This window comes from Melitaea cinxia, chromosome 17 (assembly GCF_905220565.1).
Source record: "Melitaea cinxia chromosome 17, ilMelCinx1.1, whole genome shotgun sequence".
NCBI lineage: Eukaryota > Metazoa > Arthropoda > Insecta > Lepidoptera > Nymphalidae > Melitaea > Melitaea cinxia.
In genome coordinates, this window is record NC_059410.1 from 7,291,255 (window position 1) to 7,305,119 (window position 13,865).

The following is a 13,865-nucleotide window of genomic DNA, read 5'->3' on the forward strand; positions in this document are numbered from 1 at the left end:
CTGCTATTTGAACTTAATTCGTTTCTATTGATGAGAACTTTGCACCTATATGAGTTACAAGTGCCATTATAGTCTGATGATGGAGACGAAAGATAGTCGAGGGAACTTTTCAACGATATATAGCAATTACCTGCTGTCTGGTCATCTGTGTCGCAGGACCAGGTTTGATGATGGAGCCTATCAACACTCGAGGGAATTTCTCAACAATTTACAGCAGTTACCTTTTGCTGTTTGACGACCGCTTTGATATAATGTTGCATGTGCCGTGTCGGCGGCGCCTAAACACCGACGGTTGCGGGTTCTATTCCAGCTCGGAGTGGATATTTATGTTTATATAAATATTTATTTTTGGTCTAGTTGTTAATCCTTGTGGTTCTCCCAACCTAGCCTCGGAGAACACGCTAGGCTGTCAGTCCCGGTTGTTATTACGTACACCTGATAGCGAACTTTACTCATAGTATGTCAACGCGTTAGCGCAGCGGTCACAGCACCGGCTGTTGCGCTGGCGTTAGTGGGTTCAATCCCCGCGCACGACAGACATTTGTATTGGCCATATAGATGTTTGTCATTATCGGGTGTTTGTGCTTGTGTATTGTGTATGTTTCCGAACCCCCGACATAAGAGAAAAAGCATCCTTGTTAGGTCTACCCATCACAAAAAATTGTAAAATAAAATAATTTTTAACAAAAAAAAAACCGATTTCAAAAAGGAAACTAAAAAGTGAAAAATAAATTTACTTAGTACAAAGTAATTCGTATTTTGATTTAGTTAATCAGAAATGATTAAATAAATATTTTATAATTTTGAAGTTGGTGCCAAGTAAATACTACAACAACCAGGCTACAATAACAAATACAAACAACATACACACAACAAACAAGTACAAAAAATATTATTAGATATGTCATAACAATAACAGAATAATAACAGTATTCAACCTAATAGTCAATGAAACAAATTATGAAAGAAAACTAAATACAACTTATGAGTAGATACTAGAGTAGTTATTGTTTTACTTGGCACCGACTTCAAAAGTATAAAATATTTATTTAATCATTTCTGATTAACTAAATCAAAATACGAATTACTTTGTACTAAGTAAATTTATTTTTCACTTTTTAGTTTCCTTTTTGAAGTCGGTTTTTTTTTGTTAAAAATTATTGCTATACTTATCACGTAGTAAAAAAGCTTAATCCATCACGCTGCTCTACTGCGGATCTGTGGATATATGATGCGGGTAGGTGTATGTGATAACAGCCGGAACCGACAGCTTAACGTGCTCTCCGAGGCACAGTGGGAAGACCCACGAGTCACATCCAAACTGGAAAGAAATTAAACCAGAAAGATTTTTGACACGTAAGACAATTGAATTTTAGATATTCGAATATGATGATTAACGATTACACGGTCACAGGTTACGTAAACAATGGGACGTGTGCGCTAATGACGAGCAGACGCACTCATAGAGATTGTCTACCTTGAAATTGATTTATGGATTTTTTTTTTTTTTTTTTTTTAATATAGGATTATGAGAATTTTAACTATAAGTTATATTTTAAATATATATATTTTTGCCATGAATCATTACACTAAGTATGTCTCATTTATTATAACATTACTAGCTGAGCCCGCAAACGTTGTTTTGCCATATATATTATTACCCCCTAGATACTGCTCCCCTCCCCCCTTATAACTAGGGGTATGAAAAAAAAGGTGTTGGCCTAATTTCAGACGTACCCGATATGCACACAAAAATTTCATAAAAATCGGTCCAGCCGTTTCAGAGGAGTATGATAACTAACATTGTGACACGAGACTTAAAAAAAAAGCGTGCTACGCGCGCAAGGTACAGCTAGTTTTTAATATACTCCAAAAATTAAGTAAAAGACGAGCATAATAAAAGAAATGTCTACTAAAAGTCGATACGCTTGACTTCACTGGCATAGATGAATTATTTTATGTAGCCGATTTCTTTCATCTTCACATATATTTTCGGTTTTTTTTTGTAAATAAATAAATAAAAGAAAGAAAAACAGCTGATTTATCATCGCAGTCAGTAGTTTCCGACTCTCCGTGTTTTAAGTGAAACGGAAGAGGTCTAAAAGGCTCAATAAAGGCGGTAGTATTTAAGCTCTGGGTGATCTATACAAGTGACACAGTTAACGAATGAGCCATAGTCATGTGTAGGCTCATTTTTATGTAATCCTTGACTTTCGATCGGGTTAAATTTAATAGGAATATGTTTTCCTATCACTTAAATTAGAGTTTGAGTATCGCAAATAATATTTTGGTTATCAATCAGTATGGTCAATACTTGGAATTAATGACATCTTGTATCAAACATAATATATATTTATTAGCTTTATCAACCATTACCCTGTTATTAATTTTAGTTGAGTTCGAATTATTTTCCAATACTAATTTATAATATTTTCTTTGCAAAGTAAATCAATTTCAAGTAATCAATCAAAATTTCTGGCATTATATTTATTATTTCTATAATTTAACGACTAAAAGTTTTTATCGTGATAAGACACTACAATCATTATTTCAACGTAACAAAAAACTTCTATACACTTGATTAAAATAAGACACAAGATATTCACACCAACTTTGCACATACTAAAATAATAAGCCATCAAAAACTATAGGCCGTTAAACCAAGTCAAGTCAACTTACGAGTATATGCCAATCCCAAAACCAGCCAACAAGTTGGATTTTTTCTTAGTGTGCTCGCACACATACAAATACATTAAACGTATAGGAATATTACATAGTAATATTTATGCTAAAAAAAAATAAATGAATGTATAATTTGACATATAGTAATTTATTATGTATTATTTATTTATCACATGTCAATTAAGCAACCATACAATTACAAATAAAAATTTTGTTTAATTTTAGTGTCCGTATTTGGCAAGGAATTCTTTAAGTTTTTCATCGTATTTGCTGTCAGGGTTGAATTCTTTGTTAAGCTTTACCCACTCTTCAGATAATTGCTCTTGGATTGCGATGATCATCTTAGAAATTAGAACCTTTTGTTTTTCAGAACATTTGCTGCAATTGTCTTGTATTGCTTCCGGAATCCATTCTGAAAACAAATAATTAGATAAATTCTTATAATATGACTATTGTTCTTAAATCTTAGAATTTATCGCAACACGTGCTGGTTTCCACTATATATCCTATGCGTTAAAAAGAAAAAAAAATGAACTTATCACAAAAAAAACCGCACCTTACGTCTAGATAGCCTATTAATTACGTTATCCACATATTATTTATTAGTCTTGTACATTTTGAACATAAAAATTTTTGAGGCGTCAGAGTCCAGTTACTTGCCAGTTGTTGGGAGAAATATCGAAAACGTTTAATATTTTATTACCTGTCATAAGATTTTTAAAAATTATAATAATAAATAAGAATATAATATATGGATCATCGCAAATATCATGTACAATTTTTATCTATAAATTCTGCAAATAATTTTCAATAATTCCTTATCTTCTCATAGTAAACTGTTATCATCGAGGATTATACAAATGATTTCAAGGAATATACAATATATTGCATATAAAATAACACACAAATAAATGACAACCCGTCCCAACATGTTCACATGCTATTGCATAAATAGAACTATATTAACTGAGGAAATTTCCTGCTGAAAATATGGACCAGCCCAACTGGGGTAGTGGTATCTCGACCTTACAGAAGATTACTCCTGGGGAGAATTGGGGATAGGGTCAGTAACGCGCTTGCGGTGCTTTTGGTGTTGTAGACGTCTATAAACTACGGTAATCGCTTACCGTTGAATTTACTTTAATAAGACCATCATTTTTTAAATTGGAAACATAAGTTTAAAAATTAAGTTTAAATGTTTGGACGACTGATTAAAAATAAATAGATACCTATTTCAGGGTTTGTAAACCCTCAACCCTTAAATGGGTGAAATAAGGGATGAAATTTGATGGGATTCTTTCATTTTTGAAGTTATAAGCCTAAACTTTATCCTTAGGGTTTTGATCACAAACACGTTATTATGTAGCTATTTGAACATTTTTAGAATTAAGAGCAAATCTCTCACATCAAAATCATTGACATTTTGTATGAAAGTGCGTCTTACTTTTGCATAAACCTTTATTTCTTCACTGCTTTTGAAATTATAAACAATATTTTAACTTTTATTCTGAGACGCAGTTTTTATTTACTGATTATTTATTATTGATTAAAATAAATATATAAATAATCAGTCCAGTATTTTAGGCCTCGGTATATCTGGAGTGTTTTCCTGTAATATCGGAAGTAGAAATGGAATTTTATTTTTAGGCTTTTGATTGCATATAAAATAGGCACTCCACAATATTTTTGATTCGGAAATTACCAAAATTGCTTAAAAATAGCTTGAGATAACCTGAGCGTAAATGGTTCTTCGCTCGACTGTTTCATGAAGCGTAATTGAGAGCGAGCTCTGCAAGCAGTCTAGTAGCGCATGATACGAATATCAATGTGGTATAAAAATATACCCTAGGTTATTGAAATGTAAAGATTATAGTGTAAAACTAACTAATTGACATATGAAAACAGTTTAACTTACTCTTAAAGTCTTTGCCCTCGGCTGTGCACTTTCCGACTCCAAGGAAACATTCGCAGTACGCTTTCAACAGACGTGTGTTGCCCGTAATTTCATCGACGTTGAAGTTCTCGTAGCGGCTGTAGTCATCTTCAGGTCGAGCGGCGACCACCGCCACAAATGCGAGTACAATCAGGAGCTTCATCTTGATGTTTCGTTGTTGTAGGACTACTGTGGTTAAGGTTGAAAGAAAGTATGTGGTTACAACACATTCATAAATTCTAAAATTAAATTTTAATCGTTAAAACCCTTCATACTATAAATATCCTTTCTGATACTTATTTTTTTCTGGACTGTAATAATTTCTAAAAACTAATATACAAAATATACGAGTAATTGCTACGTAGTTACACAATATTTATTGTATTCATCTGGATGAAATAATGAATGAACAAATGTATTAAAATATGCGTACCTGTATTCTTTCACGCTTGGTGCAGTGTACTGATTCGTGTTGTTATAACTTCTTTATATAGTGCCATTTATAATACGATCCTTGAATAATACCTACATGTTTTGATTGTAATGTTTTTGTGTGCTATAAAAACATCAACAAATTATCGGAATGTTAACAAACGATTTTAAATTTTAATTGCATACTCTTAAACTACTGAGAATTTTTTACTTCTTGTCTATTATACGGAATTTTTTTTACGTATAAATTTGTAATTGAGATTTATATAATCTCAATCTTCTATTCAGAAATAATCATCATAATTAGGTTTTATAATTGAGTCATGTGCCAATGTTTCTCAAATCTATTAATTTTTTAAATATTTGATTTTATAATAATAATTTGTGATTTTATGTCGATTTACAAGAAACAGTAGATACTGTAGATTTTTGTGATATTAACGCGGTACGACGGTACAGTTACGTAAGTATTTTTCACTTTTATTGATAAATTGAATCCGACGTATTGTCAATTTATTATTCAATTTGTTCCGTTGTATTGTCAAACGTAATTCTAAATTTTAGATCCCACCAAAAACATTTTCATGTAAAATGTTGCCAAGACGAGATCATATGGCTCGCACTGTCAAAAAGTTATCAGATCTCATGTGGAGCCAAGCTTCTAACTCTACACGTCCTAACTCTACAAGCTCTAACTTCACAAACTCTACACCTTAGTCAAAATATGTGGCTTGGCCGTTTCGCTACCTTCACGTGGGCGTAAGGTGAAAAAATTATTCACTGCTTATTACTTTTCTGTTATACAATAGTTCTATTAAAGAAAAAATAAAAAGAAGAAGAATAATTGATATACATATAATACAAATAAAAATAAAAAGAGAATATAGATAGAGATAATAAATGAGACAGGAAAGTCGTCATCTACAACATCGGCAGCCGGTAGTAACGAAACGGCCAAGCCACATATTTTGACTAAGGTGTAGAGTTTGTGAAGTTAGGGCTTGTAGAGTTAGGACGTGTAGAGTTAGAAGCTTGGTTCTACATGAGATCTGATAACTTTTTGACAGTGCGAGCCATATGATCTCGTCTTGGCAACATTTTACGTGAAAATGTTTTTGGTGAGATTTCACTTCTTTTTGTAAGTTGCTTATGACAATATTATAGCTGCATTTTACCTCCGACACATTTTATACCATAAATATCATCCAATCTTCACCATATTCGGTTTAAGCACGCTGTTTTTGATTTTATGTTGAACTGATATGCAAACGGACCTCCGCCAAAACTTAAATACCAAAATGACACAATGTAAATTTTCGACCTAAACTAATAACCGATTTTTATTTTTTATGTATTTTATTATTATTATTTATAACAAGGAGTAACTAGGAGTCCCTAAATCAATTTTCAGACCTCTAGCATCAAAATTTGCGGAAGTCTCATACAAACTTCCATCCCCTAGTTTAAGGGGTTGGGGTGTAAAAGTTCCAAGTTTTAGAATTTTTTTCTTGTTTGTGTACTAATACTAGCTTACATACCAAATTTCAGCTTTCTGGCACTTCAGGAAGTACTCTAAGAATTTCGATGATCATCAGTGAGTGACGAAATCGGGGTTTTTTAGATATCAATAAAATCTAAAGTATAAGAGCTATGTAATTGAAACTTTATATGTTTAATAAGTTCACTATTGACATTATATTCTGAGAATTTTGTTTATCTAGTATAATCCAAACCCAAGTTATGGGGGTTCAAAAAAACGACGAAGCACTTCGAGAAAAGATAGGTAGTGCTTTACGTTTTTTTTTTTTGGCTCGTCTTGGCGGGGGCACTACCGTGCCCCCAGATCTGCATAATGCTGCAGTGCTGATAAAATTTAAATAGATATGTGGTTAATATATGTACACCTATATGACAAATGGTACATTCACATTCGCAATACACAGGCATGTTACGTTGAGTATGCTTTTTACACAAAAATTTTCATTGATAATAATATTTTTTAGTTTTCCCATTCTGTTAATAGTAATGTAGTTAATTGTTGTGAAAGATTAAAAATTGTGGAAATTAAGATAATTTCACTGCTTTTTCCAATTGTAATTATTACTGTTTCTCTCTGTATGTGAATATCAAATGACGAATGGAGAACCCTGGTAGGCAGGATATTTCGAAAATGCGTACATTTTAAATTTGCGGGGTTTTTTGGTCAGTGGCTTGCAGTATATTCGTTATGCTTTCACGGTTTCATCAAAAAAGAAAAAAAAGGAATCGTAAAATTTCAAAGTACCACATCTTTAAACACTTATCCTACGAGATTTGCCGCGATTATTCTTTTGAAAGGTTGCAGGTTCCACTGTCGTGAGGGACTTAAATATGCCTTACAGTATAATATCAATATAGTCTCCAAATTTGAAATCTCTATAATTAGTTCTTTAAGTCCCCAGAAGCCTATTAGGTTCCGAGAGATGGCGTTATTTGGCCTTGATATACTGTTTATTGACTAAGGGATAACAAGGTTCCACAACCACCTTGGAACTTAAGAAGCCGACCGATGGCGGGATAACCATCCAACTGCTGGCTTTGAAATACACAGGCCGAAGACGGGCAGCAGCGTCTTCGGTGCGACAAAGCCAGTACTGCGGTCACCAACCCGCCTGCCCAGCGTGGTGACTATGGGCAAAACACATGAGTTCACGTTATTTTTGGCGTATACTTGTGGAGGCCTATGTCCAGCAGTGGACTGTATAGGCTGGAATGATGATACTGTTTATTGAACTACAGTCGTGCTTTTAATACTCATTTTAGACCCACGAGAATGTGGGAAGAGGTGACCCACCCGAGGCAGTACCCCCATGCCTGGTCAAGCCTGGGGCTCTCAACCCATCGTGACTCGACTCGAACTTCGCCCGATGCTACCGAGCCGGGGATCGCAGTTGAGACTAAACCACGTCACCATATAACTAGATTACGTACACGTACGTTATATACAATTCTTGCGACTGACACGTTGTGCTGTGGATAAATCTTTTTAAACTTACTTTTACTTACTTATTCTTGTCGAAGCTGCCACCGTTCATCTGATGAACCTGCTGATTACGTCATCACCATCGCCAGCGTAGTACACACAGACTTTCGTATTTTTCGTCACCGCGACTACCACTTGAGGAACTTTATCGTCAATTTGTAGCCTCTCAGTCTTAGATAATTACGATATCTGCTTCATAGACAGGTTCTGTTTCATCGATCTATTAGAAACTTAATATCTTCCTGTCTACAGACCCAGCTTAAGATTCCATCCATCCAATCTATAGGTTTGCACGTGTAGTCGTTTGATGAGTATATTATTGTAAACCTCGCTGTTTAAAAGCTTTCGATTTTAACTCAAAGATTTACAAAGATAGTGTGTACTTTGATACTTAAGTATTAAGGACAATGCCAACAAAAACAATATTTTTATTTATAAAAATGTGTCAATTTTTTATGTTAATTTTGACTCACACTTAAAAGAGAAATTTTGTTCCAAATATTTTTATTGGTACATATTTAAAAATGTATAAAGTAAGTAAGAAACGTAGAAATAAAACAAATTAATAAACATATTTCATGTCACTTTTATATTTTTGTATTTAGTCTTGAGATATGATTGATTTGAAACTACGTAACCAAGATAGATATATTATTTTAGATATTATTATAAACTAGCGCCCGCCCCGGCTTCGCACGGTTGCAAAACCTATAAGTATTCCTCTACTATATTATGCGTGTAAGTATTATACATATAAACTTTCCTCTGAAAGCACTCTATTTACCAAAGAAAACCGCATCAAAATCCGTTGCGTAGTTTTAAGGATCTAAACATGCAGACAGCGGAAAGCGACTTTGTTTTATACTATATAACGATTATGACTAATCATTCTCAACCTTTTTCTCTCAATCTTTCCACCTTTTTTCTGCCATACAAAATAATTTCTTTTGGGTAGAGTCCTAATGGCCCAGCGATAATATTTAATAAAATCCTTTTTCACCATTTCGGTTAGTGTTTTCATACATTAGGTACATTAATTATAGATTTTTGAAGTTATACTGATTTTGGCGTGTTGGGGAAAAATGACGAGAGCAAATTTTTACGATGCGCACCGTCACAAAATCCGACACCCTTAAGCTAGCTAGTCAACAAAGAAGAAGTTACGAACGTGAATTAACTAGCCAATGAAGTATAACTTCTTACGTGCCTACATTAGTACACACCACATATCACTCATTAGTCCTATAATTATTTCATAGTAATAAGTTCATTAAAAAAATATAGATATGAGCATAGACCAAAATAAATTGAAACTCGAAATGTACATATATATTTTGTAAAAAATTTTTCAGAAGTTAAACAAGTTATTAAGGTAATTAGAAACATTGGTTACTTAACACTTCGAAAATTTCCTGGTGTTTTTCCAAACACACAAAAACATACAAGTAATGTTTAAGGATGATATTAGAAATGCAATATATAAAGAAGTTACAGCAAAACGTATCAGTACACTACACCAAGCGTGACTGAATACAGGTAAGCCTAGTTTAATTTCAGTGATACTTACCGTAACGTACCTAATCGTATTTTTATATACATTGCAGAATTTTAAAATATTGAAATTAACAAATTTAAGTATGCAATAATTACAAATATAGCTTTATAATAATAAGTCCCGTCTATTCGTGTTAAAAAAAATAGTCCTTAGTTCAATTGATCATTTCGAATACGGCGGTCTAATTTAGTACCATTTTTGGTTAAGAGGAGTGGCTTAGCTGCTAGCGATGAATCATTATATTTTTGATTAATTATAATTAAATATTTTATAATTAATTTTTAAAAAATTATGATGAAAAAGTGGCTACTTTCATCATCATTTTATTTTATTAGCTTATTTCAATAAATAAATTTTTGAATTTCATTTTAACCAAAAAAAATTGGTTGTCTGTAAAGTCGGTTTACGGACGATCGTTTTACAAGATAACGTCATAAAGAAACACTGATTAAAAATTGCATACTTTTATGAATTGAATTGAATTATAATCACTGAATTATTTTGAAATGCTAGCTCTGACGTCACGCGAGAAGAGAGATAACAGGTGCACAAGCCCAACGCTTGGGCCGATCTCTCTCTCGCTTCACGCTCATACTCAGGCGGAATATGACACTTTTTGTGCTTGCAGCCGATGTCTATCGATTTATAAGACGTTATGACGTTAAAATATCCAATTTGTATTAACTGATTAATAACTTAGAATCAGAATCTATCAAAATCAACAATTACTTTATTCGAGTAGGCTTCAAATTAGGCACTTAATAATAGATTGATGTTCACAATTAAACGGGATTTAAATATGACACATTAATTTTATTAGTTTTATGTATTGTTTGCAATCTCGTACTATCTCTCAACTTTAACCACAGTAGCCCTACTACAACGGAACATTAAGATGAAGCTCCTGATTGTACTCGCATTTGTGGCGGTGGTCGCCGCTCGACCTGAAGATGACTACAGCCGCTACGAGAACTTCAACGTCGATGAAATTACGGGCAACACACGTCTGTTGAAAGCGTACTGCGAATGTTTCCTCGGATCTGGAAAGTGTACGGCTGAAGGCAAAGACTTTAAGAGTAAGTAATTTTTTTTTTCGTTGGTCAGTTCGGTTAAATAATTAACAAGAATCGGTTAATTACAGTAATTCAAAACATATACGCAAATCCTATTCTTTTTTTATACACAACATTTAGAAAAATATCAATTTTCATCAGGTTTATGACATTCAGTAATACTTTGAATGTAGTTTTACTTTAACTCCGATTTATGTAATAAGAGTGAAATGAAGCAAACTGGACTACTAGAAAGTATTATATTAAAAATATTCAACTAGATGCCTAATCTTTTCACGAGTGTCAGCGCTTTTTAATATGCTTCTATTTGTTAAAGATCACGGCTAAATAATACTGCTTTCAATGAGTGTTGTATTCCTTTGGTAGTTGAGATAGCCAATACTACTGGGGAGGTTCAGGAGTAGCGACCTATAACATGTGATCGTTACGACGGTGAACGTTAAGACGTGTTGACATTTATTTATTTGTGTGTGATTTTATATATACCTAGCGTTACACCTATTGATATTATAGTTTTCCAAATATTATTTACAGAATTTTAGATAAAAAATGCACAGATTATTCTTGTTTATTACCTTACGTGATAGATAGGACCTTACTTAGGTTACGTGATATGGAAACCAGCATGTATCGTATAATTAATTCCAAGATTTAATGAAATACATATCTATATATACATATAATAAAATGGTAGGTAAGTCAAAACTGTACATTGAATATTTTTTTTAAAGAATACTTGGGGTGTGATCTACAATCGATACCAAAGCCAAAAATATGGTTTTTAGAATTTTTGTCTGTTTGTCTGTTTTTCTGTATGTATGTCCGGGATAAACTAAAAAACTGCTGCATAGATTTTGGCACGAATATTATTAAGAAGTCGGGTCAACATATAGGATACATATTATCACGCTATCACCTACGAGGAACGAGCCTGAACCTTTATTTCTTCAATGCACTCTGTAACAACGTGTAATCTAACGACGCATATTTGAATATTGTTGTTATTATGTTAATAACCATGCTATAAGCTAGCTTCATACTATAAGTAAAGACATTCTGTAGTATATTTAGTAAAAGCATTGCACCCGTGCGAAGCCGGGGCGGGTCGCTAGTTACTCATAAAATAAGACTTTTATAAGTTTATTACATGTATCATTAATTTATTTATTTACTTTCAGAATGGATTCCGGAAGCAATGCAAGACAATTGCAGCAAATGTTCTGAAAAACAAAAAGTTCTAATTTCTAAGATGATCATCGCAATACAAGAGCAATTACCTGAAGAGTGGGTAAAGCTCAACAAAGAATTCAATCCTGACAGCAAATACGATGAAACAATAAAAGAATTCCTTGCCAAATACGGACACTAAAATTCAACAGAAATGGTCGTATAGCTGGCCCGCTGAGCCATAGTCTTTTTAGTTAAAATCAGAATACGTGACCACACTCTCTGCATTTGTATTGATGTATATTTTTGATAATGTTTAGCACATATGTGATAAATAAATAATAAATTCCTTTACGTCAAACTAATATTTATTGGTTTTTCTTTTAATTACATGAAACATTACTACAGTTACCCTGCCATAAATAATGCACATCGATCTTTGGAAAGAGACGATCGGCTAATTTCAACTTCGTCGTAGAACGTTGTTTCTGACGCACATTACCTATGTAACGTAAAGGACTGTCAGTATTTTGTATGACGGATCTGATAGTGTAGGAAAGCACTACAAACCTTTTATATTTTTTGAAGAATAAAATATATACAATAAAGTAATATACATGATGTTGATATCTATCTTGCATAAACTTGAACAATACTGTAGTATTGATATTTTTAAGTGTATAGAACATAATGTTTGATATTGTTTCGATTTATTTCACTGGCTTTGTGTGATTATTGACTTTTTATCTTGTTTCCGCCTTTTCAGTTGATTTTCTATTAGTTGTTATTCACGCTAGCGGGTTTTTTGTTTTTCTTTTTATTATTATTTTATTACTATATTTTGTGGTATCTATTTTCTAGGTCCATAAAATGTCCATAACATTTAATAATGTTGTAATATAGACTACATCGACTAATCGCCCTCATCAATTATCCGTGCCTTTTTAAGCCTAAATGAAAGTTATTTACCCAGCGGAATGAATAGACGAATATACATTAATGTACAAAAGAATATTTGACATAAGATTAAATAGGGTATAATAAGTGTTGAGCATAAGAAATTTTCGAAATAAAGTGAAGCCTATAAGTCAATGAGCGATCGAGGATCAAATTTATTTTAATTTAACAACACAATTAAAATATTATCTTGTCATAAATATTAATATTTATTTGCATCAAAATATTGTATATCGATCAACAAAAATCATATAACTGATATAAAAAACTTTTAATTAAACCAAATTGTTAGTAAAACTTAATAGATAATTTTTAATCTAGAACATGACACGACGACTTTGGTAAAAGATAAAAAAAAATGCAGCACATGAATCAAACGTACGCAGTGATTCAAATATCTAGAGTATTTAAATGATTTTTCTTTAACAAAGACCTCCATGCTGTTATTAGAACTGAACCAAATTATGTGGGATGTGCATATGACGCATAGTACTGTAAACGCAGTCCACGATTACTTGCACCTCAACAAACATTCCTATTGCGCTGGAGAAATATGAAACCATATTTGCATTATTGCTATAATATTGTGCCAGCAGTAAATAGAATATTGCTTTTGTATATAAACGATCCAAAGGCTGCTTGTATTAAAAAAGGTACATTATTCTTTAAAAAGATTGATATTCACAAGAACTATATTATTATATTATATGTTGTTTTTCAGGTCAGAGGAATATATTATCGAAATACTGGTCCTTTGTCGTAACAGAAGTATAGTCTTTTAGAGATACTAGCTAATCTGTTGTTCTGCTTATGCCGTAGCGTGCATTGTATTTAGGTAGAAAGGCACTGTTTACCTTGGCATATTACTAATAATGATATATAAAACATAAACATTACATTTTTTTTTAAATACATAAACAATAATTCAATTTAAATGCACTCCAATTTGAAAAAACCGCCGTCATATATGCGATATATCAGCGCTTCACGCAATCGACAACGGGCCTTTTATGAAACTTTTGCCTACAATCGCTAACAAATGTT

At 32.6% G+C, this 13,865-nt stretch overlaps 2 protein-coding genes across 2 annotated transcripts; one reads left to right on the forward strand and one right to left on the reverse strand.

Moving 5' to 3' along the window:
• Positions 1–2,837: 2,837 nt before the first annotated feature.
• LOC123661340 (ejaculatory bulb-specific protein 3-like) lies at positions 2,838–5,079 on the reverse strand. Its single transcript, XM_045596303.1, has 3 exons — positions 5,049–5,079; positions 4,598–4,804; positions 2,838–3,094 (listed from the first exon to the last, which is right to left on the reverse strand). Exons 2-3 carry the CDS (start codon positions 4,776–4,778, stop codon positions 2,904–2,906), a joined length of 372 nt encoding a protein of 123 aa, XP_045452259.1. The 5' UTR covers positions 4,779–4,804; positions 5,049–5,079; the 3' UTR covers positions 2,838–2,903.
• A 4,495-nt stretch (positions 5,080–9,574) lies between these two features.
• Positions 9,575–12,225, forward strand: LOC123661341 (ejaculatory bulb-specific protein 3-like). The gene is made up of 3 exons (XM_045596304.1): positions 9,575–9,605; positions 10,497–10,700; positions 11,876–12,225. The coding sequence occupies exons 2-3, from the start codon at positions 10,520–10,522 to the stop codon at positions 12,064–12,066; spliced, it is 372 nt and encodes a 123-aa protein (XP_045452260.1). The 5' UTR covers positions 9,575–9,605; positions 10,497–10,519; the 3' UTR covers positions 12,067–12,225.
• Positions 12,226–13,865: the final 1,640 nt, after the last annotated feature.

Excerpts from the sequence above, each read along its gene's own strand:
- LOC123661340 (XM_045596303.1), bottom strand. The coding sequence starts at position 4,778 with ATGAAGCTCCTGATTGTACTCGCATTTGTGGCGGTGGTCGCCGCTCGA. Across the intron at positions 3,095-4,597 it reads CGAGGGCAAAGACTTTAAGA|AATGGATTCCGGAAGCAATA; the intron begins GTAAGTTAAACT and ends ATTTGTTTTCAG.
- LOC123661341 (XM_045596304.1), top strand. The coding sequence starts at position 10,520 with ATGAAGCTCCTGATTGTACTCGCATTTGTGGCGGTGGTCGCCGCTCGA. Across the intron at positions 10,701-11,875 it reads TGAAGGCAAAGACTTTAAGA|AATGGATTCCGGAAGCAATG; the intron begins GTAAGTAATTTT and ends ATTTACTTTCAG.